Source organism: Bombus impatiens, unplaced genomic scaffold, assembly GCF_000188095.3.
Source record: "Bombus impatiens unplaced genomic scaffold, BIMP_2.2 scf_0344, whole genome shotgun sequence".
NCBI classification, from domain to species: Eukaryota; Metazoa; Arthropoda; class Insecta; order Hymenoptera; family Apidae; genus Bombus; species Bombus impatiens.
In genome coordinates this window covers 528,178-552,828 of record NT_176763.1, presented here as the reverse complement: position 1 = coordinate 552,828, position 24,651 = coordinate 528,178, and the positions used below count along the sequence as shown (strand labels likewise).

The 24,651-nt window shown below is 33.5% G+C and overlaps 1 protein-coding gene across 5 annotated transcripts; it reads right to left on the bottom strand.

Annotated features, from left to right (window-relative positions):
- Positions 1-247: 247 nt before the first annotated feature.
- LOC100744658 (endoplasmic reticulum aminopeptidase 1) lies at positions 248-18,807 on the bottom strand. 5 transcript variants are annotated; one of them, XM_003489557.4, is made up of 15 exons: positions 18,371-18,807; positions 14,349-15,378; positions 7,438-7,587; positions 7,257-7,342; positions 6,225-6,321; positions 5,871-5,953; positions 5,483-5,688; positions 5,204-5,384; positions 4,650-4,875; positions 3,738-4,300; positions 3,430-3,661; positions 2,414-2,819; positions 2,123-2,265; positions 1,550-1,902; positions 1,028-1,183 (listed from the first exon to the last, which is right to left on the bottom strand). In XM_003489557.4, the coding sequence occupies exons 2-15, from the start codon at positions 14,479-14,481 to the stop codon at positions 1,028-1,030; spliced, it is 3,015 nt and encodes a 1,004-aa protein (XP_003489605.1). In that variant the 5' UTR covers positions 14,482-15,378; positions 18,371-18,807. The 5 variants fall into 5 exon arrangements, with proteins under 5 accessions (XP_012241136.1, XP_003489605.1, XP_012241138.1 ...); XM_012385715.3 differs by having other exon boundaries at positions 7,438-7,584; XM_012385713.2 differs by lacking the exon at positions 18,371-18,807 and having other exon boundaries at positions 248-1,183; positions 14,349-14,481.
- Positions 18,808-24,651: the final 5,844 nt, after the last annotated feature.

The window sequence follows — 24,651 nt, the reverse complement described above, 5'->3', positions numbered from 1 at the left end:
ACGAACTTTGGTATGAGTTTAATACTTGTTGGCACTCCTACACGATTCAACTGATATTAGTGCAACTTTACAAGTTACAAAGTACAAACCATTGTGTAATATCATTAATAAACTCTCTTGTATTATATTAAGAAATTTGATAATAAAAGAAATGAAATGTTAAGAGTGAATTTTACAAATCATTTACGTTGTTCTCTCCTCGCTATAATCTATAATCTCTCTCTCTCTCTCTCTCTCTCTCGCTCTCTCTCTATTTATATATAATAAATCCAATCTGCACGCACTGCGTGTATAATAAATAAATACTTTCGAAAGTGCGTATAAATCGGTGTATAATGTGTTACATATAAACAATTCGGCTTTGTTTCGATTCATCGAAAGATTTCTTCCAGCGGACAAAAATCAGATAGTACGAACTTTGGTATGAGTTTAATACTTGTTGGCACTCCTACACGATTCAACTGATATTAGTGCAACTTTACAAGTTACAAAGTACAAACCATTGTGTAATATCATTAATAAACTCTCTTGTATTATATTAAGAAATTTGATAATAAAAGAAATGAAATGTTAAGAGTGAATTTTACAAATCATTTCCTATTTGACGAATAAATTGTAAAATTGTGGAATAATTTAGAATGTAGAGTCTAGAATGTAAATTGTCAAATGACTAATATTATTAGTTGGTAAATTATTGTGCAAGAGGCCTCGCAACTCGACAAAGTATCGGTCGATCCTTCGTCCGTTGAAGGATCATTGATTTTTAACCGATGAGAAGAATCTTTTGATGGGTACGACGGAAATGGGTCATTTTTGATCTGCGAATTATTATGTATATACCTAACTAAGTGGTAAATAAACGGTTACCTTTTGGATAGTAACAAACGTCTTACTTTTTTCTTAGACTATATCGTGTCACACGAAGATATCATGTATCGATGAGCACCATGAAAAACGTAAGTATTGTTACGAAATGTATGGATGATAATTTCGCGTCATTCGTGTCCCATTCCCGATAAACAAAGGGTTAACTTGTGTGACTGTCCAAATAATTTATGAGCCATCGATCAACGACATCTGCATTCTGTTTTACCCAATGTATATTGAACTTGATTGTTTCTAGGCTTTGTTCTAATGCTCCCCGACCACTTCCGACATCGACTTCCTTAAAGAATTCCGAAACCTAAGACGAAACGTCAAAAATACTTATTACAGGCTCGTATGGAAAGGATTATTAATTAAATATGGAATTTTTGAAAGTTTTAGCAATTGAATCGCCCTGAATATCGTACAAGAATATACGTGAACTTGCTTATTTTTATAGAATATACTTTAGGTACAGAATTACAGAAAGAAGAAGCCAGGATAATTTTATCCTTTATTAGAGCTATCGAGTATTTAACGATAAAATTTAAAATGATTCGCTTGCAAGTAATACAGCGATAAAATTAAAAATAATTCTTTTACAAGTGTTATTTGGAACATTATTAATAAAGTGTTTCATTATAAAATTGTGTTTAAGAAATGAAACAGTATATTTTTTACTTACCTCGTGGTAGTCGTATTCCGTGAAAAAGTCAGAAATTACAACAGATATAAGACTACCCATGGTCAGCGATCCATTTCCGAATAAAACATGTATCTGAGGCCAGTAAGCTTTGAGATGACGCCATGCAAGGAATTGACCCTCGGGATTGGTAGCGACAGAGGCTATAACAGTTTCAACGTCTTGTGATCTCACCATATCTCGATCTAACGATCGTAAAAGGTAACGTTGTAGCAACCAAGAATCTGTCGTCGCTCCTAACGCTTGCAACATTATTCGTTTCTCGCTTGGTACCTGAGTTTCTTGATAATTTTTCCAACAATGATTCCACTCTTTCTCACTACCAAATTTGATTCCTGTACAAAGAAAAATGTACGATGTAACGAATGATTGAATAAAATTTGATTCTTGTACAAAGAAGAATAAACGCAATGCAATGAATAAATATAATGAATTTATCTTATAGAATGAATTTATATATAATCTGAATATCAGTGAATCTGCAAATAAATAAATGAATCTACGAATGAACGTGGTGAACATATTGAATGTATGATAAAAATAATATTGTATCACCTGCAACGTATACGACGTCTCGTATATTTGGGGCAATTCGTTTGCCTCTTAACATCCAGTCTTCGAAAAGGTTTTTTGCTGGTTTTACAACATCGTCCAATTTTACTGATACAGCTGATTGAAGCACTGCAATCCTTAATAACCTGTGGAAAAGAAACGTAGCCAATTTAAATTTAAGATACTCGATGTACAAAAATTGTACAATTATTCTAATCTTCCTAATCTTAGAAACTTTGTCAGTTATAAAAATGACTTGTTGGTGTTCTAAAGTTAACAAAATTTTATATTTACTTTTTCAAATGTGATCCCTCGTCTGTCCAACCGACGTATTTGATAACTGGAGTTAACAAAAGCTTCAAGAATGTGATATATCTTTTATATCCGGGACTTTCGCTTAATCTATCTTTCCAAGAATGTAAATATCCCAGTGCAGTAGTCCATGGCACATAATCTCTCTCATTCAAAAGATAAAGAGATAATTCAAGAGGTACGGTAGCGTTCAACTCGCCTGTTTCGGAAAGCGTAAACGCATCATCAATAAGATTAGCACGGTCCGCTGGACTAAACTTGGTGTGATTATTCAATAATGTAGTGATGATTGATGCCCACATCTCTTCCGGGTAAGATACACGGTAAAATCCACTTTGATTCACATTGCATTTTATGTATTCCACGTCGGCAGGTATTTCGAACGTTACTGAAAATATGTAGTAATTTTGCATGAGGTCGAAGATATGGTTCAATTTATTATCAGATAACAAGTTCACTCGTATCAAGAAATACATTTTCCATGCATGAATTTGGATTATATTATATTACCTTTTAATTTAAAAAATGCACGAATGAAACTCACGTTATTCGAAAAATGAGATCTACGAAACGAATGAAATTGCCAGCTAATAATTCATAAAGCTCAATAATTGCAAAGCTATTCGAAAACCATATAAAATTATACGCAATTGATTTTTCTTAATTTTTTGTACTTTAGGATTCATTTATGAACCACTTTGATTTCTCAGCTTAATTTTTGAATTAGATAAAAAACACAGTCAACGAAGGTCATTTTATTTTTATCAAAAATCATAGTTGTCAATGTGTTCCTCTTCTTTTCTATCTAATATCGGTGGAAAATCAATAAAAATCGAAATTCAATAAATCTTCTATGTAGGAATTGTAATAAATTGAAAAAAAGATCAATTGGAAATAATTTTATATCGCCTTTGAACGGACTCCTTTAACGATTTCTCGCTTAATGCTGTTAAACATCTCTAAAAAAAAATGTTCGTTATAATTGTCCTATGTGTTACCATCGGTTAAATTCATCCATATGTTGTGAAGCTTGCGCGGTTCTTTGTCTGTGTAGTAGCTCAACGGGACATACCACTTGTAGTCAAAGGGCGATTTTGATTCTTGCAGTTCTGTATCATTTTCTTTTGGCGAAATTAGAAATCTCTTCTGAGTTGCTGTGATGGTATTCCCATTACGTGTGATCGTAATCAGAGGAAAACCCATTTGTTGGGTCCATGTATCCATAATAGCCTGCCGACACATTGTATTTCATGGAACAACCAGAAATTATAAGTTTTTAAAATTAATCTTTCAAACTTATACCTACTTTTACGTCAAAAGTATTATTTGTATGTTTTGTAAAGACCGCCCAGAGGTCGTTCGTGTCCGCATTTCCATACGCGTGCGAATTCAGATAGTCGTTCAATCCACTTTTCAGAACATCCTCGCACAGAAACCCCTCAAGCATATTGAGTATGGAGGCGCCCTTACTATAACTGATATCATCGAATATAGCTTCGATTTCATTTGGATCTTTAACCGGCACGCTTATGGGATGGCTGCTTGCCAAAGCATCGAGATCAAGCGCTGGTTGAGTTTTGTCTAAAATAAACTGATCCATCATGCTCCACTCAGGTGAGATATGATTCACTCCTTTGTATTCGAAGAAACTGGCCGCTCCTTCGTTTAACCATAAATCGTTCCACCATTTCATAGTGACGAGATTACCAAACCATTGATGAGCTAATTCATGAGCGACAACTATAGCGACCCACTCGTGAGCATTGGTTGATGTCTCTTGTGGATCATAAAGTATTGATGTTTCTCGGTACGTGATTAGGCCCCAGTTTTCCATTGCACCAGCGGCAAAGTCAGGAATAGCTATTAAGTCTATCAGAAATTAATAAAATTTATATGTTAAAAACTGATATAGGATATATAAGGTGTTTCAAGTATTTTCAGTCATATTTTGTCAGTATATCCTATGAATAGAAATAAGAAAAGAATGTTATAATATTAAAATAGAAATGTTATTAGATGAAAGCTGTACTTTAAAATATAACGGAGTTTCTTAGCTTAATTGCAAAACATTGTTTTCTTATTCATAGTCATACAATGTACTAGAAATGTCTGTTCAGAAAAACCTGGTACACCATGAATAAGAAACTTTCTGTTTCACCAATGAAATTATTATCGAGTGTATTTACAATTACTTTTATATTCTGTTTTGATTACGTACCTTGTTTAGGCAATGGATAACGTACTCCGAAAAAAGATTCAAAGTAATCCATTGTACGAGCAGCTGTAGTTACCGCATATTTTGCCTGTGGAAGCATCGTCTCTGCTGCATAAACACTCACGGAAATATTCCTTTTAGTCAATTCAGAGACTCGTTTGAAGTCACAAACCACGAAAGCTACCAGGTACGTCGACATTTCTACAGATTCTTGAAAATCATCGCGAAGCTGAAAATTTTTGCAATAAATGTTGTTATTTACGTACATATAGTACAATTATAATAACATAAATTATAGACTGTACTATATAGTATTCGTTTTTCTTCCAGTATTTTGTGTACTATACATTTTAACTAAGAAGCTTTGTAAAATTATAGTACGTTTAGCAACGTACAACAATGTTTTGTAAATCAGATATGTAAAACAAGAAATAACAATAATGATATATGGTTTCAAATATTTCATGATGAAGAAACCAATAATGATATATCATAATATAACATTAATTTAATAAAATAATTTAACAAGAACATAACTTCACTAGTTTCGTACTCACCAGTCCGGTGCCCATGTAAAATCCAGCATCCTCGGTGTTCATCACAGGCATATTGCATAGCGCGATATGAAATCTGTCCCTAAATATCGAAACCTTAAATTTAGCCTTAAATTGTGGCTCGTCAAAGCATGGGAATGCCGAGCGTGCATACGTAGGTTCGAAATGAGTCGTGGCGAGGTACCTATAGTCGAAAAAATAATTCAGTTACGATCTCGTTCAAAATGAAGATACGCCTTGAGCAATTTCCCAAACAGAAAATTATTACAGTTTCAGAGTGACCTCTTTTCTCCTTCTGGGGTGACATAGCTGCTAAGATAAAATCCTTCGAGTTCACTCGTCAATTTCGAGATAAACCTTAAGTGTACTGTGTAATTCCCTCTCTTCCGAAATTTACTCTCTTCCAGTTCTAAATACAACTGTTGATGTTTCGGATATTCCAGTAACTTTGCAATTTTTAATCTGTGGCCTTTACGGTCCTGAATCATCTAAAAATCAGTTTTTAGCAGTTAGAAAGTAGATAGAACATGATACTGATGTATGTACAGTGGCTCATAATAACGTATGTTAATGAAATTTACATAAATATACATAATATATTAATAAAATATGTCTGTAAGTGTACGAATACTTCGAGCCACTGTACACGCATATTATTTTAAATACTCACTTTCTCATTTATTGTCAAATTTTTACTATGGAAGACGATATAGTTGGTCTCTTTATCGACATAGAATTCGATTGTGACCTGTCCTGCAAATGGAAATTAAAAATTATTTTTTTCTTCGTTCTTAAATATTTTAGTGCACAGCATTACGGAAACATTACTTTTTTACTTCAGAAATTAATTTCTTAATTTTAAAGATACTGTAAGATTTCTGTCTTAAATGTCTTTCTACATATTTATAATAAATAGCGTTTTGGAAAAGCTTGATAAATTAAAAACAAATTCTTTCGCAATAAAAATGTAATAATCGATATTCTCGAACGTTAGCTAACAACTAATTAACGATATACTACTTACCTTTTACTTCTAAGGTGGTAAGATTTGGATGGATAGTGATATTGTACCTAGTAGGATGCACAAACGTAGGTAGCCTCACGTTATTCCAAGGAAACACCTGTAACAGTTCCATTCAATTAAATTATTTTTAGACCGTTAGTTGAGCGAGCTACTGCAATTGCATACATTTTTTATCTTCGATGCTAAAGATATACTATTTATGTAACTGCTAGTAAAATATGAATGATCAACAATAAAATTGATCAAATAACCAGCAATTCTAGATTATGATACTTTAGACTCTAGGGTATGGAAATTTATAGTACTATAGACGTCTTGCAATTGATTTCCCGCCAAGACGTTTTATAGCTCGTTCACAGTAAGCTTCAAGCAAAGGCTCAGGCACAAGCATTGAAATGTGACATACAAAAGAACACACTTTGCATACACATATACGTACATGGCATACCTATATATTTTGCATTTCTATACGTCCTAATTTTTTCTTTTTACGTACCGCGGCATAGAAAGGTTTCAGGTCAGATAGATTTTTCTCTTTATGTTCCAAGAGTAATATCTTAAACAACTGTGTTTTGTATTAAAAACTGCATCATTTTTGTAATGAAAACTAGTAATTGTTATTTTCTTATTTTATAATATACAGAATATAATATATGATTCTTCAAATTTTTGTGGAAGATTAAAATGAATACTACGACTTGTATCTATACAAAAACATGAAATTAAAATTCTTTAATGTACTTATTACGATATAATCCTTTAAATATTCTAATATTTTATACATAATTAAATATCTTAATAATTTAATATGTAATTAAATATATTTTTATAAAAATTTAATGTAATATATTTGAAATCATATGGCATGTATGAATAACATTGACGAATCTACATTATTCATTGTACCATTTGAGAACTTGAGTACATACGGTCGTTATTACTTGTGCATTATGTCTAGAATATGTGTTACGAAGTATATGTTTTGTTCCACTTCGATCGTATAACCAGCAGAGCAAACACAAATAACCATACCTCTCCATTAGTTGCAAGAGGCTCGCTACTTTTTTCATCGTCTTCGATTTCCAGATTGGGTGGCTTCTCTCCAGCACAAGGGCAGTCTATTAAAAAACGAAAAGGAGAAACCAATAACAAGCATCGAGTAATACAGAAACAAAATTGAAATGTTATTTACATTAAGGGAACGTTACATTACCATTTTGTGGTCCCGCGAAGGCAATGATGAGTGATATGGAGAAAAGGATCGCAAAAACAACGGTAGCTACGCAGAGAGCCCTTTTTTGAGAACACACAATTCCATTGTGCTCATAAATACTACGTTTGTGCAATCCTGTGTTACTGTCTCCTGGAACAAAGAGTCTCCTGAAGAATGATCAAGTGTCCATACGCACCCTATTCTAAAGCACGAGAAACGCGTTGAATTTGTTTTGGCAATATTACGTATGTTGTCTATAACATCGAATGAAATATATATATCAAGAGGTACGAATATTATTGAACATTGAAAAAGTAGGTGAAACGTATAAGTTCCCAAACGTGAAATGTCCACTAACGTGAGAAACAAGTTTCCTGTCCTCGGTTACACACTTGACCTAGATTTTTGACTGCCGAGCGACAGTCCACAGTGACGTTAATGCAGTTACTCCAACAAAATACGTGAAATGCTGTGTATATATCTTATCATCGAATGACAGCTCTATAACATCCAATCAATTTAAATTCAATTTGGATGGATTGGTAAGAATGGCGCCATTACAATATAGTACGCTGAATACGCATAATTTTAAGAGACGTATGCTTAAAGCTTCCTTCAACGCAAGCGAAGTATAAAGTAAACAAAAGTTAATATCAACGTATATAGAATTCTGAGACAATTTTGCTCGAAAAGTTCACGTCATTTGAATAAAGTGGCTTGTTCTATACGATACATGTTGCAACATATTGTATGGTTCTGTGTCAGACAGATGTGTTTACGCACTTTGCAAGTGGTTCTATTTGTTGTCACAGGCAGGATGATAATTAGTTAATCGGCCGACAAGAAGATACATATACATAAACGCGTGAGGCTAGCCGGGTTGCGTGTTTTAATTTGAAAGATCAGAAGCTTGTCTCTTATTGATCGCACGCACGTGCTTCTCGTATAGTCTATTCGTAGCCCGGAGGGTCGTAAGTGGGCCATCTGGTCGAACGATTTCAAAGGAAAAGGAGAGAACCGCGTGTGAAGAAAAGAGAGGGAAAAAGAAGCAAAGGAAAAGAAGGACGAGGAAATGAAGGAGAACCGTGAAAAGGAAGGGAGGTCAAGGGGCAAACAGAGCTGTCAGAAGTGGTAGGAGCTGCCCCTGGTATGAGATTGCAACGGGAACGAAACTAGAGCCTGAGCTTCACTCGAGAAAATCCACAAAAATTCTCGAATGCCTGTTCTGACGTGTCTCACCTGTCAGAAAGGCAACGTCATCCACATCTTGTTCGCTCATCGTGAACCGATTTGGCGGCGGTCTCCGACGAACGATTTCTTTTACCTGACCGTCGTTCGTAGCATATAAGATTTTGATCAAGGGCTCTCTCTGTTCAGCCAGAATTCGGGCGGTCGTACTCGTAGCTTGCCTGCTTCGCCTAGTAGTTACTTTCGTTGATACACCGTCGGTTCGAGTGTCAAGGTCAAGGAATCACCGAGGAAGACTGGCAGATTTACCTACTGGTTCACTGGGGGCTTGCGGTTACTTTAGGCTCAACCTTCTTTCCTTGTTCTCGTTCCGTTTTTCTTTTCCTTTTTCTTTCTTAATCGTTTGTCGTGCGTCTAGTTCAAAGCTTAATCGGCAGAGTTAATTGCTCGAGTAGATCGACTCGAAATTCCTGAAGTAGCAAGCACGGGCACGAGCACGAGCACGAGTTGAAGAAGCACGGGCACGGGCACGGGTACGAAGACGAGGAACTTCACAAACGCAATCATGAACACGACCGTGAGCAGAGGCACGTACACGAGCACGATTACGAGCACGAGCACGAGTACAAACAGAAGCCCGAGTAGAAGCGCGACCAACGAGGTCCCGAGGACCCGCGACAACGTGACGCTTACGAAGTCACCGAACAGCTCGACAACGTCGGCGAGTCTATAACGCGCAACGTGCCTTGACATTTCATTGGTATTAAAACGTGAATATAGCGACTGCGGAGTTAGACAGAAATGGCGACTTTCCAAACCCCTTGGTGGCGGATCGCTTTACGGGGGTGAATTTGCAGCTCTCGCCACGCCGCACCTCGCTTCGCCTAGAGTTGCAGCGGGGGTGGTTGGTTGCTTTTACTGTGGCGCCATCCGTGACCCACCCTTCACAGTGATTCCTACCCTACTTGCCATTTTACTTCCACGCTTGGGTTGGTAAGAAGATTCTCTACCATTTTTGGTATTTCCCTCTGCTTTCCTTTAAGGTTTCAATACTCCGCGACTCGTATTTTAGCGCTAAACATTTTCGCGAAATTATGTTATTTCATTCATTTCGTTGTTAAAATATCCCTGTTAAAATCATCATTTTGTTGTACCTATGTTACGTTAATGTTAGAAATATTAACTATGCAATTATAGACAAAAAGAAAAAATTTAATTCTTTGCGAAATATTGTATTTCTTTTCTATAATCGTACACTTAACATTTGTACTCTTAACGATGAACGAATAACATTCTAATATTGCGCATATATTCTATTGACGCATTATTTAGCGACGAAACGATTTAAATGATATAATTTTATGAATATTCTTTGTTTGAAAATTAATTTATACGATATTAACGAAAATATTCATAGGTAATAAATTCTTGTGTAGAAAATGGATTTTCATTTTAGTTCGCTACTAACACGATTACTTTACAAAGCTATTGAACGGTATATGAAGTATTGGCATTTTAAACATTCGATACGAGAACTCTCGTTTTTGCATACGATAGAAAGACCGACAGTGCACACAACCGCCATGCATATTCAATATGTGTTTTGCATTGTCATCGTTCTAGACCTAATAAAATAAGTTTTATCTTAATCGCTATATTATAGTTTGCATCGAGCGTGCTATGTCGTTTAATAATATTAAGATTTAGAACGTAATAAGACACTACAATTTATTTTACTTTAAGTATTTTAGAATTCTAAAATTAATCATTTCTATAAATCTAAGATAATGAAATTAATTAATATGGGAAAAATTTCGTATAAGTATATGTATAATGCGATTAAAGTTTTACTTGAAGAAACGTATATTTCATATACACACCATTCGTATATTTACACGTAGTAAGTATTTTTTGTCTTCTATCCATTCTAATTATCTGTATTATTCCGAGCACGTTTATATTCCCGATAGCATTGACATGAATTCCACAGAGACACTAAACATGATGTCTGTGTTACTTTATTTATGGCTATGATTTTAGAAATATCACAAAATTAGAAAGAATCCTTCATAAATTTGTTGTTAAATAATTATATGTGTATAATATTATAATTATATACAGAATTTCTGTTTAGTCAATAGTTAAGTAATTCTTTAGGCAAAACCAAATAAGAAGCGAAGACTGAAATATTTTTACGTTACAATGATTAATTAGTCGAGTCCCCTAATAATGCTAATGAAATCTCAAAATGTTTCGCACAGCATATACAATATATTCATAAAACGTGTCTACAGATATCTAGATTCCATACGATCGTTATAACAGAGTTCGTCTAGAAAGCTATTCGAGTTGGAACGATGGAAGCTGACATTATCAAGAAATGAACGCGAAATCAGCATAAGAATATACGAGAAAAAAATTGGAACACGTCAATGCAATGCAAGCACGGAATAAAATCCTGTCCTTGCATTAGCGATTATCGAGCTATCGAGGACCTCTTAGAAGTTTTCAGTTCATAGTATGAATGAGGGTACTCGAACCGTTCGGATTGTCGAAGTTCAATATCCTTGACGGACAAAGTCTCCGCTGAATGCTGGCAATGGCATTCAAACTAGAGAAAGGGGCAACATTTCCGTTTCTTGTCTGGCTTTTGACCTGCGAATGAAGTTTTAGGGATACGGGGAACGGTTCTTGTGTGAAACAGATCGATATCGCTACAACATTTGTTGCCAATTCTGAGAAATCGGTGTGTATATAAAAATAAATTATTTGGAATCTATAGCTGAATATAAAAAACAAAGCTAACTGACCGATTCATCAACGCCAAGCCCACACCGTTGTACGTGGAAACGTGAAATTTGGATAGTATACTTCTTTTTAGACGTTGCGATAAGGTCGAATTTTTGGAAATACAAACCCTGAAGGGGTAGAAAGGAGGTCAAATTTTTTTTTTAAAGGACATTCATATTTCACGAATTGCTAATATTGCAGACGCGAAATTTAACATTTCGAGCTCCTCATTAAAAATAAATAAACGTATTTGAGCATATTTCAAAATTCAACCACGTTAGGGGTGAAAAGGGGAGTAAGTTGTTTTCTCAAAGGGTAACCGTAACCCTATATTCGCTAAAGCTGGAAATTTGAGGCTCGGCAAATGAACTGCTCGTTAAAAATGAACACGCTCGTGTCTCATGGTCTTTCGAAATTCAACTCCTAAAGGGATGAAAAAGGGGCAAATCGATTTTTCAAAGGATGGGCGAATCTCTAAATCCACTAAAGTTGTGTTAAATGTGAAATTCAGAGAATAGATTCCTCAAGAAAGTCCACGTGTGGTAATTTGTTAAAATTCAATGTTAAAAGATATAAAAATAATATTCGCTTAAAATCTTGTCGTTTGAAAAGGAATTTGTCATAAATCTAGTAGTTCATTGTTAAATTGTAGATTTTTACGTATTTGTGATAAAAAAGATATAAAAATGTACGGATTATATAAATGTATAAACATATATAAGATATCTGTATGAAATATTTTTTCAAAATTCATAACAATATATATTTACAGGTAGCAAAAACTGTTATCATAATCGAATTTGTTCAACTTCAACGTTTTTAAACATTGCGTGCGTTTGAAAGATTTTGCCTCCTGATTTAAAATTAATCTTTGAATCAATAATTTGATTATTACGTAATAATAGTAACCGTGGTTAATTATACGTTAAACTGTATTATTCTTTATCGTGGTTTTTAGATATACATAAAAAACCACAGTTACATATATGTAGACATGGGTTAGATTAGGTTTGCGTTCAATATGTAACGAATTATAAGGTCAATTAAGCAAGGTGTGTTATGGGACGATAAAAGGAGTATTTTATATAATATACACATGCTCAATCTTATGTTCTTTTTTTAAAATGAAGGTTTAAAAGTACGGGCCTTTAACACCTGCCAACAAATAATTTTCTATCTTTTAGATAATAATGTTTCTACCGAATTGTTTCTACAGAATTTCTATAAAAATTTAGATTGTGCAATGCATGATATGACAACTATCAATGTTATTTCGATTTCGTATTTAATTTCGGTCAGTATCTCATAACATCAGCTACAATATCTTTGTGAATGCGTCAAATAATCATATTACATTTTACAGTAATGTTAATACTTTAAACCTAAATTATCTAATTATTTAGAATGTCATATAGGAAGGAATGTAATATTTATATTGCAATGTAATTGAATTAACATGTATCTTAAATAATCATTAATAAATAATATATAAACAATAATAAAGACCTCTTTAACGTATTCTTAAATCATTATGTCAATACTTCAATTAATTTGAAAGACACAGTTCAAAGGAAATGATCAATCTTTTCTCATTTCTGATTACTTTCTAAAAAAATTTCCGGTAACAAGTCATTGCTCGTCGCAAAGACGTGCCGCTGATAAAGTGTTAATTGCAGAACACTATTACATTTTTATCTTCATTGAATAAAAAAAAGATTATTTTGATATAACTACATACATCGCCTATATAAAAAAAATATCTGGCCACGAACTAATACCAAATTCACGGTCTCTACGGTGCTCCTGAATCTTTTACAACATTGCACTACTTGTAGGCTCACTCGTAGCTTTAACTCGTGAGGAAATGTATATTTCTAAGTCTCAAATGTACGAGAGTCATCAATATTAGAATGATTTGTATCAAAAGCTGGGTAACTTTTTAAGGCGGAAACAAACCTACATAAATACGTTAAAATAAAACAGGTCACAAGTTCAAAAGTTCAGACATCTATAAACGCTGTGATTCTATCGATATTGATCAGATTTGGAAACGGTGTTCACTAGAATAGTACATAAACTCGACCAACTTAAATATATTTTCATGGTTACTAGTTACTACTTGATTGTAAAAATTATTCTTGGATCATAATCGGATTGTTTTCATATAAAGAATCATCACTTTACACGATAATAAAGTTTTATATATACGATAAAGATCTTTAGATTCTTATCAGGTACACAAACTTTATGAAACATAAACGTTTAATAAAATAGCAATTCTGAATCTTTCCTGATTAAACCCGTTTTTTCATTTTGTGTTAAAACAACTTGATAAACACTTTGATCATAATCTATTATAGGTGTTGCATTTTTAACGATGGCAATTATTATTGTTACAAGTCAGAATTTTGTCGATCCATGAAAAGATGGTATCTAAAGAATATAAGGTCATGAATAATAGTGATATGTGCTTTGAAACCAGTAATTACGCTTAATACATATGCTTTTCAAGCTTTGTGCAAAATAAAACACACACAGCGTGACCGTATTTCAAACATAAAAAAATGTACCTTTTGTGTTAATTTAAATTTTTTAAAATCCATTCCAAGCTAACTTCTATACATCATGATAAGAAAGTATAGAGAAAATCAATCTCTAGTTCTAATTGTTAAACACATTTGGATGGAAATATAAGTTTTCAAATTATGAAAAGAAATTGCATATTCAGCGCAGATTCGTTGCGTATAAAACTTGTTTTTTTCCGCAAGGGAACAATTTTATTTACTACGGTTGTAGAATACCGCCGAGACCATTTTTGTTTCCCCAGTGTTAATGAAATTTCAGGTTAAGAGTCCGTACGAGGTTGGCAGTAAGTTAACTCATTAAAGGGAGTAGAAAACGTGCTTTCTCGGTGCAAGTGGATTTTTACTCACCTGAATTTATCGGCACCTCGGTGGTGGTGTTAGCGGTTCCGTTTTGCCCGGGACTTCGCGAACTCGAGGTTCTACCTAAAGGCTCCATCCGGATCGCCTCGCTGCTTTCTCGCGTCGAAGTTCCCCCTGGCATTTTGCTTTTCTCCCTCTGCCTGCCTTTTTATCCAGTAAGCTCGCACTGTGTGCAGTTTCAAGCGGAAGATGCACGCTTCCTTGGCTCCCTATTTCTCGTGACTCGATGCGAATTACATTCTTCAACGTTGATGCTTTTAGAGAACGATGCACTTTTGTATTTCTCTTTTGCATCCGTGTCAACGGATCGAGGAATTTTCATGCGAACTATGTAACTCTCATTCGTTTTTACTCTAAACATTCGTCACTTCTTTTTCACGATGCATTTGATCGATCTATATTTAACACGAGTCGATAGTTTTCGTAACGTATTTTTATTATTTTATCTATTCGTCGTGTGCAGACGGATGTCACTCAAGGCGAAGAATTTGCTATACATTGGTCCCCGACACAAAGCGTTGGAAAATGTCATCGAGAAAAAGATTTGTAGCTGTTACAAAACGATAGTTTCGCGTATAAATTTCGTACAAATATTCGTGGTTTATAAAAGGAGTAGTCTATTGATCGTTTTAGTTAAATTTGAACCCTTAGTCGGGCAGTGCACGTGGATCTAATCAATGATTGTTTTTACACTAATTACTTTCGTAACTATTGGATGATATTGTATTATAGTTCTACGTGTCTTTCTATTTTAATGATAAAGTTCACTAGTTTTTGTAAAACTGTATGCGTGATATAAAGCTGCACTATATGTGTGCGAAGACTGGTCATATTTTAAACAAATACAACAAGCAGTCATTAAAATTGCAAATTAAAAGAGATTATTATATTAAATATACGTATTAACTTTGTAAACAGTTAACTGGCTGGTTTTCGTTTGATTGCTTGCTAACGATGGATTAATAATTTCCTTGTAAAGTTGTGCAATATTTCCTTAGTGTATCGCTAGACATGGTATCTGAAACAAAGTACGAAACATATATACAATATTTTTATACGTTGTATTTTAAATTATTTTTATAAATTATTCTCATCCTTCTCTCGAAGATATTCTCTAAATATATACAACATGTTGTTCGTAAACCCATGCATTGTTAACTACTAATATACGCATAATATGAATATGATTAATAAGTAATATTAAGTGTAACAATATCATAATCAATTTTGGCAGATATTTCTTATTCAAAGTGTTTAAACTGTCAAAAACATTGTTTTTTAAAAAATAATCATCGTTTTGTATAATATATAAAATATAACATATCTTCATATTGTATCCTTGAAGAACATACTTTATTATCTCTACATAATCCAAGATTCGACCTAAGACATTATTATTAATTTATACACGCGTCTTAAGAGTTTAAGAATCGATTAAATTTTTATAATGCACCATATATTATTTGTTCGTTTTATGTAGATAATAGGCCAGCGTTGTTTGGTTATTATTGACTTAATCAGGCTTATAATTATAATACATGGCCGATATAATAGGTCAGTGCGATCGTACGTTTCACACTCAACGCATATTTTATAAAGTTATTTTTATAGCCACAACAAAGCTGCCAATTATATGCATCATTGTCTTCGCTGTTTTTCACGTCCTCTTGTTTAGGTGTTCGTTGAGGTGTATTTAAAAAAAAAATATATATATATATACGGCGGGAAATTGTTCATACAACAGACACTAGATTGTCCTGTAGAACTTTCATTTTAAACGAAGGTTTTACCCGAGACGTTGTAATTAGAGTTGTCGAGGATAAGAGGACCGCTAGAATCACGAACGACACTTTCTTTCCATTTCGGTAGCAGGTAATTATGCATTTACCGAGTTGGGTGCTAATTCATCTCCATTATCGTCGTCTCTCGTTTACACGTACGAATTGTTTCTCTTTCACTTCAGACACGCTACGTGTCTCTCAATTTCATTAATTATATAATTACACATGTCCTACTCTAGTCAAGGTAAGTGAGTATTGTTGAAAATATCATCGATATTAGGATGTAAGTGAAAGTTAAATGATTCAGTGATAAATGTTACATATAGAGATCCATGATTTAATCGGTATAATACAAGTTTGTACTTGGTAAATTTGTAGATGATCTTTTTTATGCACTAATGAAATTGCAAGAAAATCAAGCATAATAGTATGAAATTTATTTAATACAGATTATTTAGTATTTCCTAATTATTCTGTTAAGAGATACACACATATATATATATTTATAATCTTTTAATAAAAAGGAATCAATTTAATCATGGCTACAGGATTCACATCCATGAAAAATTAAATTCATTATATTAGAAATTCCTTATTGATTTCCCGTAATCTCGATGAACAGATTACGAAGTCTTTATACACGCTGATCTCTCATGAGTATTAATTTCCTGGTAAACTCTTTCCCTTAAAGTTCCTCACGAATTCCAGCCACGTCTCTTCCTTCTTTTATCTTACATCTATATATACATTTACTAATTTTTTAGTGTAACAATTTATATCTTATCAGATACACAGCTGGTGGAAAAATTAAAATGTTTTCAAAGCGTAAATAAAGTCGATCATATTTGATGGATTACTCGCAATTTAGAAACTCTTTTATTTATTTGTCCCAATTAGAAAGGAAATAACAACTGAAGGTTCAAAAATTCAAGTATGCTTTTAAAGTTATCTTAACATTGCTATTTTATAGACATCATCATTTTTCTTCGAGTTAAAGCAATTGATCGACATATGTACTTATATTAGTTATCGAATATTTAAAGAACTCTAATGGGGAAACACAAGGGAATTTTTACGTACAGTGGAAATTCGTCTTTTGTTTTGTTAGCTTATACAGAATCGAAACAATTATGCGTTATAGTTCGTAGTTATAGAACTTTCATACATATAAGTCTGACTATTTCTGCAGTCAACCTCGTTTGCAAATATCTTAATAACACTTTATATGCACAACCTTACGTAATAAGTGATATGCATGTGCAAGCTACTGAAGGTTACGCGAAAATTGTCTGTAATTTCAGAATATTTTCTACACTGAAACAGAGTTTATTTCTACGACAGTAGATGGATTATTTTCTTAAAACCAAACGTGTTATGCAAGATGCATGAATTATAAATACCTATATCAGATTTAGATACTCTTGCTATTATGTCTCCTTAAGTTTATTTAGTAGAAATAGAATTAGCAAATTTCTTGGTGAATTGCTACAAATAAGTGAAAAAGCAAAGTATAATTATTTGTTTTCAGTAATAACTCAGTCATAACTGAGTCATAAATTATGATAATACTAAGAAATATTGCTTTACACGTAGATTTTTATAGATTGAAATTTATAGACAACATTTTTATCAAGTAACACAATGATCACAACAGTAATGCAAGTATCTAAAAATTGATTACGAGTTGATTAACGAATGTGAATTTCTAATGTGAACACATTTAATACGATTAGTATCATACCAACAACGGAAGCTTTGTAGAACGTCCGAGGAGTCTCTCAGATTTTTCTAGTTTTTTCTATAATTCTGAGAAACCAGCGTACGAAACGAACTAGTCGGCGTGTTCTCTTATTCAGCGAGTGAATTTTCAACAGAGAGAGAAACAGTATGCAACTTTTTGTTTCATCCTACTTCCGTCTGCTACACAGGTAACAGCATTCGTGTGCGCGTCTAATACACGGACGCCGTACCTCGTGATAGAACGTTGACCCTGCCCATTTTCGCGGTCGAGAAATCCCTCCAAACAAACGAAGCTAATATAACATACAAAGACCTCTCTGTGACTCCTCACTATCCTTAACGTCTCTCAATTATTCGGTGCTCAGTCTAACCAAAAACCAAACCGAATAACGATAACACAAAACGCTGGAAATATTCACTCTCAAAGAATTACACCGAGGTTTAAAGGACCTTAAGATCTAAATAAAGTATGAAATGTGCAGGACTAACCTTCTGCAGGCGAGAGAAAACGCGAACACCGAGGAGAAGGATTTCCCTCGTCGAGGAAGAAATCCAGCTGGTCGATTCCATGGGGAACCGATCAATATTCTCGAGATTCGTCGATTTCGTTTTCTCGATACCAGTGGCGTATGTGAACACGATGAACCGGCACCTCACCGTGAGACTATCGAAACATTGTACCGGAAGGGTATATTTACGTACGCGGCGGGTCGAGCGGTTCGAGCGAGAAGAAAAAGGCGCGGCGTGTCTGTGCTCGATTCGGCACCAGTTCGCAACTGTACGAGCCACGATTGCATCGCCGAATGATTTAAGCTTCGCACAGGCTGTATGGTAGAGACAGGGCTTCTTTCGTTACGAGAACAGCCACCATCGTCACATGTATGCAGTCGAACGGTGAGAATGGCACTGAAGGGAGTTTGAGAGTCGAGCGTGGCTAAATTTCCGGACGCAGGGAGGCGCGGCGGTCAGGATCAGCCACAGGTTGCGCCCGTCTCGTTCACGCAGGCCGGGCATCTTGGCTGATCGCAAAGCGGGGAGGACACCCTCTCTGGCGAAGCGACAGAAAGAGAAATCGATTAACTTAACATCCAGTAGTATACGTTCTTTCTCGACGTCCGCGGCTCGTGCGTTACGATTTCGATCGCTTTCCGACTAGACTTTCGTGCTAACGTATTGTACGATAGTCGCTCGATATATGCACGTACGTACAGTACATGGGAATGAGACCGGAAATCTTCGTCACGGTTTTATGTTCCTTGCCAGTTTGAATTTTAAATAATTCCGATTCGATCGATCGAGTGGAGATTCTGAAAATATACGTGAAAGTATTTGAACACTTGGCATAGAAAAGTTTGGGTCATGACGAATAGGATGCAGATCTGCTGCTCTCTTGTTCACCAGTTTCGAAGCCAGTGAATTTCTTATTTTGTGCAATCGTAAAAGGAATTGTTGAATAATTTCCAGTGGTTGGATTACATCCGTTGGGCAATTTACACATCGGGTTGAATATCGTTTTTATCGAACAAAGTCAATGCGTAATGTTGGGAAGAAATTTGAACGGAATGTAGAAATGCGAATTTGAAATTGTCTAAATAGCGAGAGAGAAAGAAAGAAAGAAAGAAAGAAAGGAAGGAAGGAAGGAACATATAGAGGGTGTCTCAGGTAAATGGGATCACTTAAATATCTGCCTTATTTACAATTGTGGAAAGAATTTTTTCTTAAGATGATTTTTCCACGAGATTTCATTTGTATTTTTAAATCGAATTCTATATATCTTTATCCATCAATCGATAGGTTTCTTTAATACACTATATGAAAGTATTAAGCAGCAGTTTTCGTGTAATAATAACAAAGGCAAATCATTTTTATGAATCGTTTTAGACTACCTATTTGCTATATGTGATTAAATCTTTTTAAAATATAAATATAGTCTTGAAATAGAAATGTAATTTTTGTTATTTCCATTTTTCTTATTGTTTATCAACTTTCTAAACAGCCATGATTAATAACATTTTGAACTGACGTGCACGATAATTAAAAAGCTAATTAATCGATTAATCATTCTCAGACAAAGTACGCTTTGTTACAAACTTCTCCAGAGATTGAACCTCAAATTTCTAGTTGATTATTTGTTTATAATATTCTTTTAAATAATATAAATTCAATTCATTTGCCAGAGAAAGTAAATTATTCTTCCAAACGTTAAAACTTTTCAATTTTTCATGCTTTCACTTCGAATCGTTTCGTTTTTCGTTCAATCTCAGCGTAAACTGTCTAACTTCAAGAAAATTTCGCAACTTTTGCATTCTAATGACTGTGACAAATGCTATGCTGCACGCAAACAATGAATTACTGAACTGAATTACGTTTGTGCTTCAAAATTATCTATTTATATTACAATAAGATCTAGTTCCATACAACCATTAGTTAATCTAAAATAAATTTATAAAAATCACTTGCTTTTATTGTTGTTACACGAAAATCTGCTCTTAAACTATTTATGTTTGAAAATGTTTAGTGTAAAAAATATTTTAACATTAATTTTCTGGAATTTGGCCTATGAGAGACAAAGAAAGACGCAAAGTTATACTCTGGTGTACTTCATATACAACATTTGATGAGATCAAAATTGAAATATCTTTTAAACTATGCACTTTTCGATATAAGTACTCTAATACTCTTGTGCAGAGAATAAAAAATCTCATCCACTGCTGTAAAAAAAATATATATGCACCTTAGAAAAGATCGATGGCCTTGAAATGTCATTAAAAAATGATCTTGAGAAAATATTCTTTCCACCGTTATATATTAACCCTTAAAACAGTTTAACTTTGTTCTGAGAAAATATTTCGTACAATTATAAATAAGGCAGTTATTTAAGTGATCTCATTTAGCTGATGATAAGATACCCGGTACAATGACAAATCTAAGGTATCTGCGTGCAACGATAGATGGTATTTTCCCTGGCTTCAAAATGCAAGCACATTACAAATAAAGCGAGTTCGAAAATTAATGAAATTTTAATCTTCTTTTTGTAAGAGAACGGTTGAGTTGCAATACATGGTTTCTTTGAGACCTTTCGTCCTCATGGACAACAGAGTACGATGCAATAAAAGAAATTCGACCTTGAATTTCAAGGACAAGATGATTAGAGTCACGCAGTCGCGACACGTAATTTCCTCGAACACCACACTGTTTCGTCAGATTAATAGAAAAAACGACTTTTTATTAATATTTCATTAAAAGATACTTGTAAAAATTTGCAAGACAGTAATAACATAAATGACCACTTTCACATGTAACAAATGTTTATATTCTACTGTAGTATCTTTTTTAATTTGTTTTGCATATAATTTTATATAATTCTATATAGCAATAAAGTAATATGGAAAGCTGAGAAATATAATAATATAAGTTAGGCCATTGATATTTTTCATAAAATAAGAATTCTCTTTTATTGTTATAAAGCATTCTCTCTCTCTCTCTCTCTCGCACATTCACCCACTTAATATATCTTTTAAAATTATAAATACATTTCGTAATATTTACTATTTTTGATCAATTAATTTAACTTGTTACTTTTTATAATTAAAATACATTATCAAACTCGAATGCAAAATTCAAGACAAACCATTATGAGTCTTAGCTTACTATACAATAATGTACTTATATGGCACATTATCAAAATTGTTATCAAGAGCGTAATATTTTAATTAAGTTTAAGCTTTTTCTTACGAGAAAATATTGTTCGTTTCTATACGAATATTTCGACATTTTTATTACAGCCAAAGTATTATTCTTACTAGTCAGAAATAAAAATTAATTTCTTAATATAATAATGTATAATTCAGTCTTACCTGAACGTTATTGAAATGTCAATCTACTCTTTGAATTATTTCTTCATAATTGCGCCACGATTAGGCCATTATTATAGGCCTATTGACAATTATGCTCATTATCCAAACGCATTTAAAGAACGACTCCAAGTTGTACCATTCCGCAAATGCTTGGTTGAAAATGCCTGCCAATCATCGATCAAACTGTTCTATCTTTTATTTCAGGAAGCATTTTCATCGATTAGTGAACATGCAAAGTAACAAGTAAATGAACATTTCAGGCGATAAATAGAACATAAATACACAACTTATGTGCTAACTTATGTAATTACAGATGTAATATACAAGATATGAGAAAATATTTATTTTTGGACATAAAAAAAGCATTCGACGAAGTCTGGTACGAAAGTTTACTGCAATTTACCAATTATTAAAATCTTACCTAAATAACCAAACATTCTACGTAAAAATAAATGATTCGTACTGAGATTTACAAGCAACAAGCGCTGCAGTACTATAAGGAAGTCTGTTACGTCTAATACTTTACACTTTAGACACAGCAGACGTTCTAGCAACACCAAACACTACCAACATGTATATGGCAATGAGTGGAAATCCACAAGAAGCAGTTGAGATCTTACAAACCTACATAAGTTCACTGAAGAATGGTTGCTAGAGCAGAGAATAATAGTCAATTATAATAAGTGTAATTACATTGTTTTCACTTTTCGTAGACACTCTAAAGATCATGCTTCACATCAATGAATACCGCAAACAAAAGTGATCAAATATCTGGAATTCCATTTACACTGGAAACTAACTTGGAAACAGCATGTACATATAGAAAGATGCAACAAGAATTAGGAGGAAAGACGCGTCGTGGTTAACCAACCGTCGTTCGAAACTTAGCATAGTAAACAAACTACTAATCTACAGAGTATTATCTAGGGTATTTCTATATAGGGTATCTATAGAGAGATAATAAAACGAATATGGACGTACGGCATCCAATTATGGGATATAGTGGCTAAAAGCCGCCAAAGCATTGCCAAAGTGGAAGCTATACAATCATACTTCGTAGCATAGTAGACGCACTTTGTTACATACTAAATGAAGAACTACGCGAAGATCTTCAAATGTCCGCTATAAAGGAGAAAATTCAGTGAATATCCGACAGACATAAAACAACACCAATGAACCACCCAAACGCGCTAGCCAAATAAACTGTAAATAACTGACAGTGTCGTTTAAAGGTTGAAAAAGAAACGACCGCAGCATCTAGAGTGACGCAACATCAAATATTGAAACATTCTTGTATAGTGCTAATCCAATGAGATTAAAGTGTAGGAATCTACTGGGAGTTATTAAAAAAAAAAAAAGAAAAAATATGCAGCGCAAAGCACGTATTTAATTACAATTGAGAGTAACTTATAGTTATTTGCATTATTTAAATATTATAATATCGACATCTGTGAATATTGGTATTAATGCAAATAATTATATACTTATTATTCAAAGTTGTTGAATATAAATTATTTACATCTACAAGAATGTTTCGATTAAATTTCTAATGTTACGAAGTATAATGCATCGACGTATTTTTTTTTTCAGTATTCACTTCGTGTGTTGTATTACACAACATACATTCATTTTTCATTCATTGTTGTAAGTTTATCGCACTATTTATCGATGACAAGACGACAAGGTCTTTAGGTGTCGTCGTAAAACAAAGCGACAGAACTCAAGTTATTTGAAGTTATTATTACTTCAGAGATCGTTTTGAAATTTACTTTATTACTTTGAATTCTATCTTTAAAAAACACGTCGTATTTAATACCTTTGGAATACTGATAAAATATATTTGCTACTTAAAGTAGTGAACTACCTTTCCTAGAACATGTAATTATCATAATACGATATTTTTATAAGTATGAAAAATTCGTAAATAAAGTTTTAGTTTTGGCAAATTTATTTACAAGTAAATAAGATGGACCACTTCAACAGAAGTTACATTATTCTATTAAATTAAATGGTAATTATTCGGAATAGAGGCTACTGCGTCGATTTCAATGACCTTGAAATATGTTGTAAAAGATAATATTCTGAGCAGGTATGTTTTGTTTAAGCGGTAATGCACAAATATCTGAGAAAATACAATGATACGAAAAGATGTTTTAGACAAAAGTGGTATGGTATAGCGAAGTACATGCTGAACTTTTATCTACTTGACCTTGAGATGATCGTGAAACAGTCTGTAAAGGCGACATTAAAATTTTTATACGAATACCTCCATTTTTTATTATATATTTTTGTAGCTGACAGTCAGATCTCATCAAAACACTATAAACTCTTATCTTCTGTGTCATCCACTATGAAAATATGAATTTTAAAATTCAATGTGCCGTCGGCATTAGCGTTACACGATGTACACAGCAGAGACATATAAAAATCATTTTCATAAATGCTGTACTGTCCAAATACAAGATCGGAATTTTCTAATATGTCCAAAACAGTCAATCATTTCTGAGCAGTCACTTTTAGCTGATATCTTGTATTATTCTCTTGAATTTGAGAATTTATATCATGATAGCAAATGGTGCGGAAGAGACAAGATTGTAATGTTCTGAAAACGTCCCTACGTCACCTATACGAATATGTGATAAAAATGGAAATTCCCATTTAAAAATTGCAATGTCACTATCATAACAACTGCCAAAATTACCGTAAGGTCAAGTACACGAGAGTGTAATATATCTTCGTCCATGTCAGGCAATTGTTGTCTGAAACATTTTTTCGTACCATTGATGTTTCTCAAAATATTTGTGCGGTTTGAGATAAAGTGGACATATTGTATATACTAAATCATTATTAAAAATAAAATTAATTTTTTTACTATTTTTAAAGGAAATATTCTTCAATCTGCCATATTAAACT

What these genes read in the sequence shown, in the direction of transcription:
- LOC100744658 (XM_003489557.4), bottom strand. Translation starts at nt 14,481, where the DNA reads ATGCCAGGGGGAACTTCGACGCGAGAAAGCAGCGAGGCGATCCGGATG. An exon ending in CTCTTGCAACTAATGGAGAG is followed by an intron (nt 6,322 to 7,256) that starts GTATGGTTATTT and finishes GAACTGTTACAG; the next exon opens with GTGTTTCCTTGGAATAACGT. An exon ending in ATAATACTTTTGACGTAAAA is followed by an intron (nt 3,662 to 3,737) that starts GTAGGTATAAGT and finishes ATGTGTCGGCAG; the next exon opens with GCTATTATGGATACATGGAC.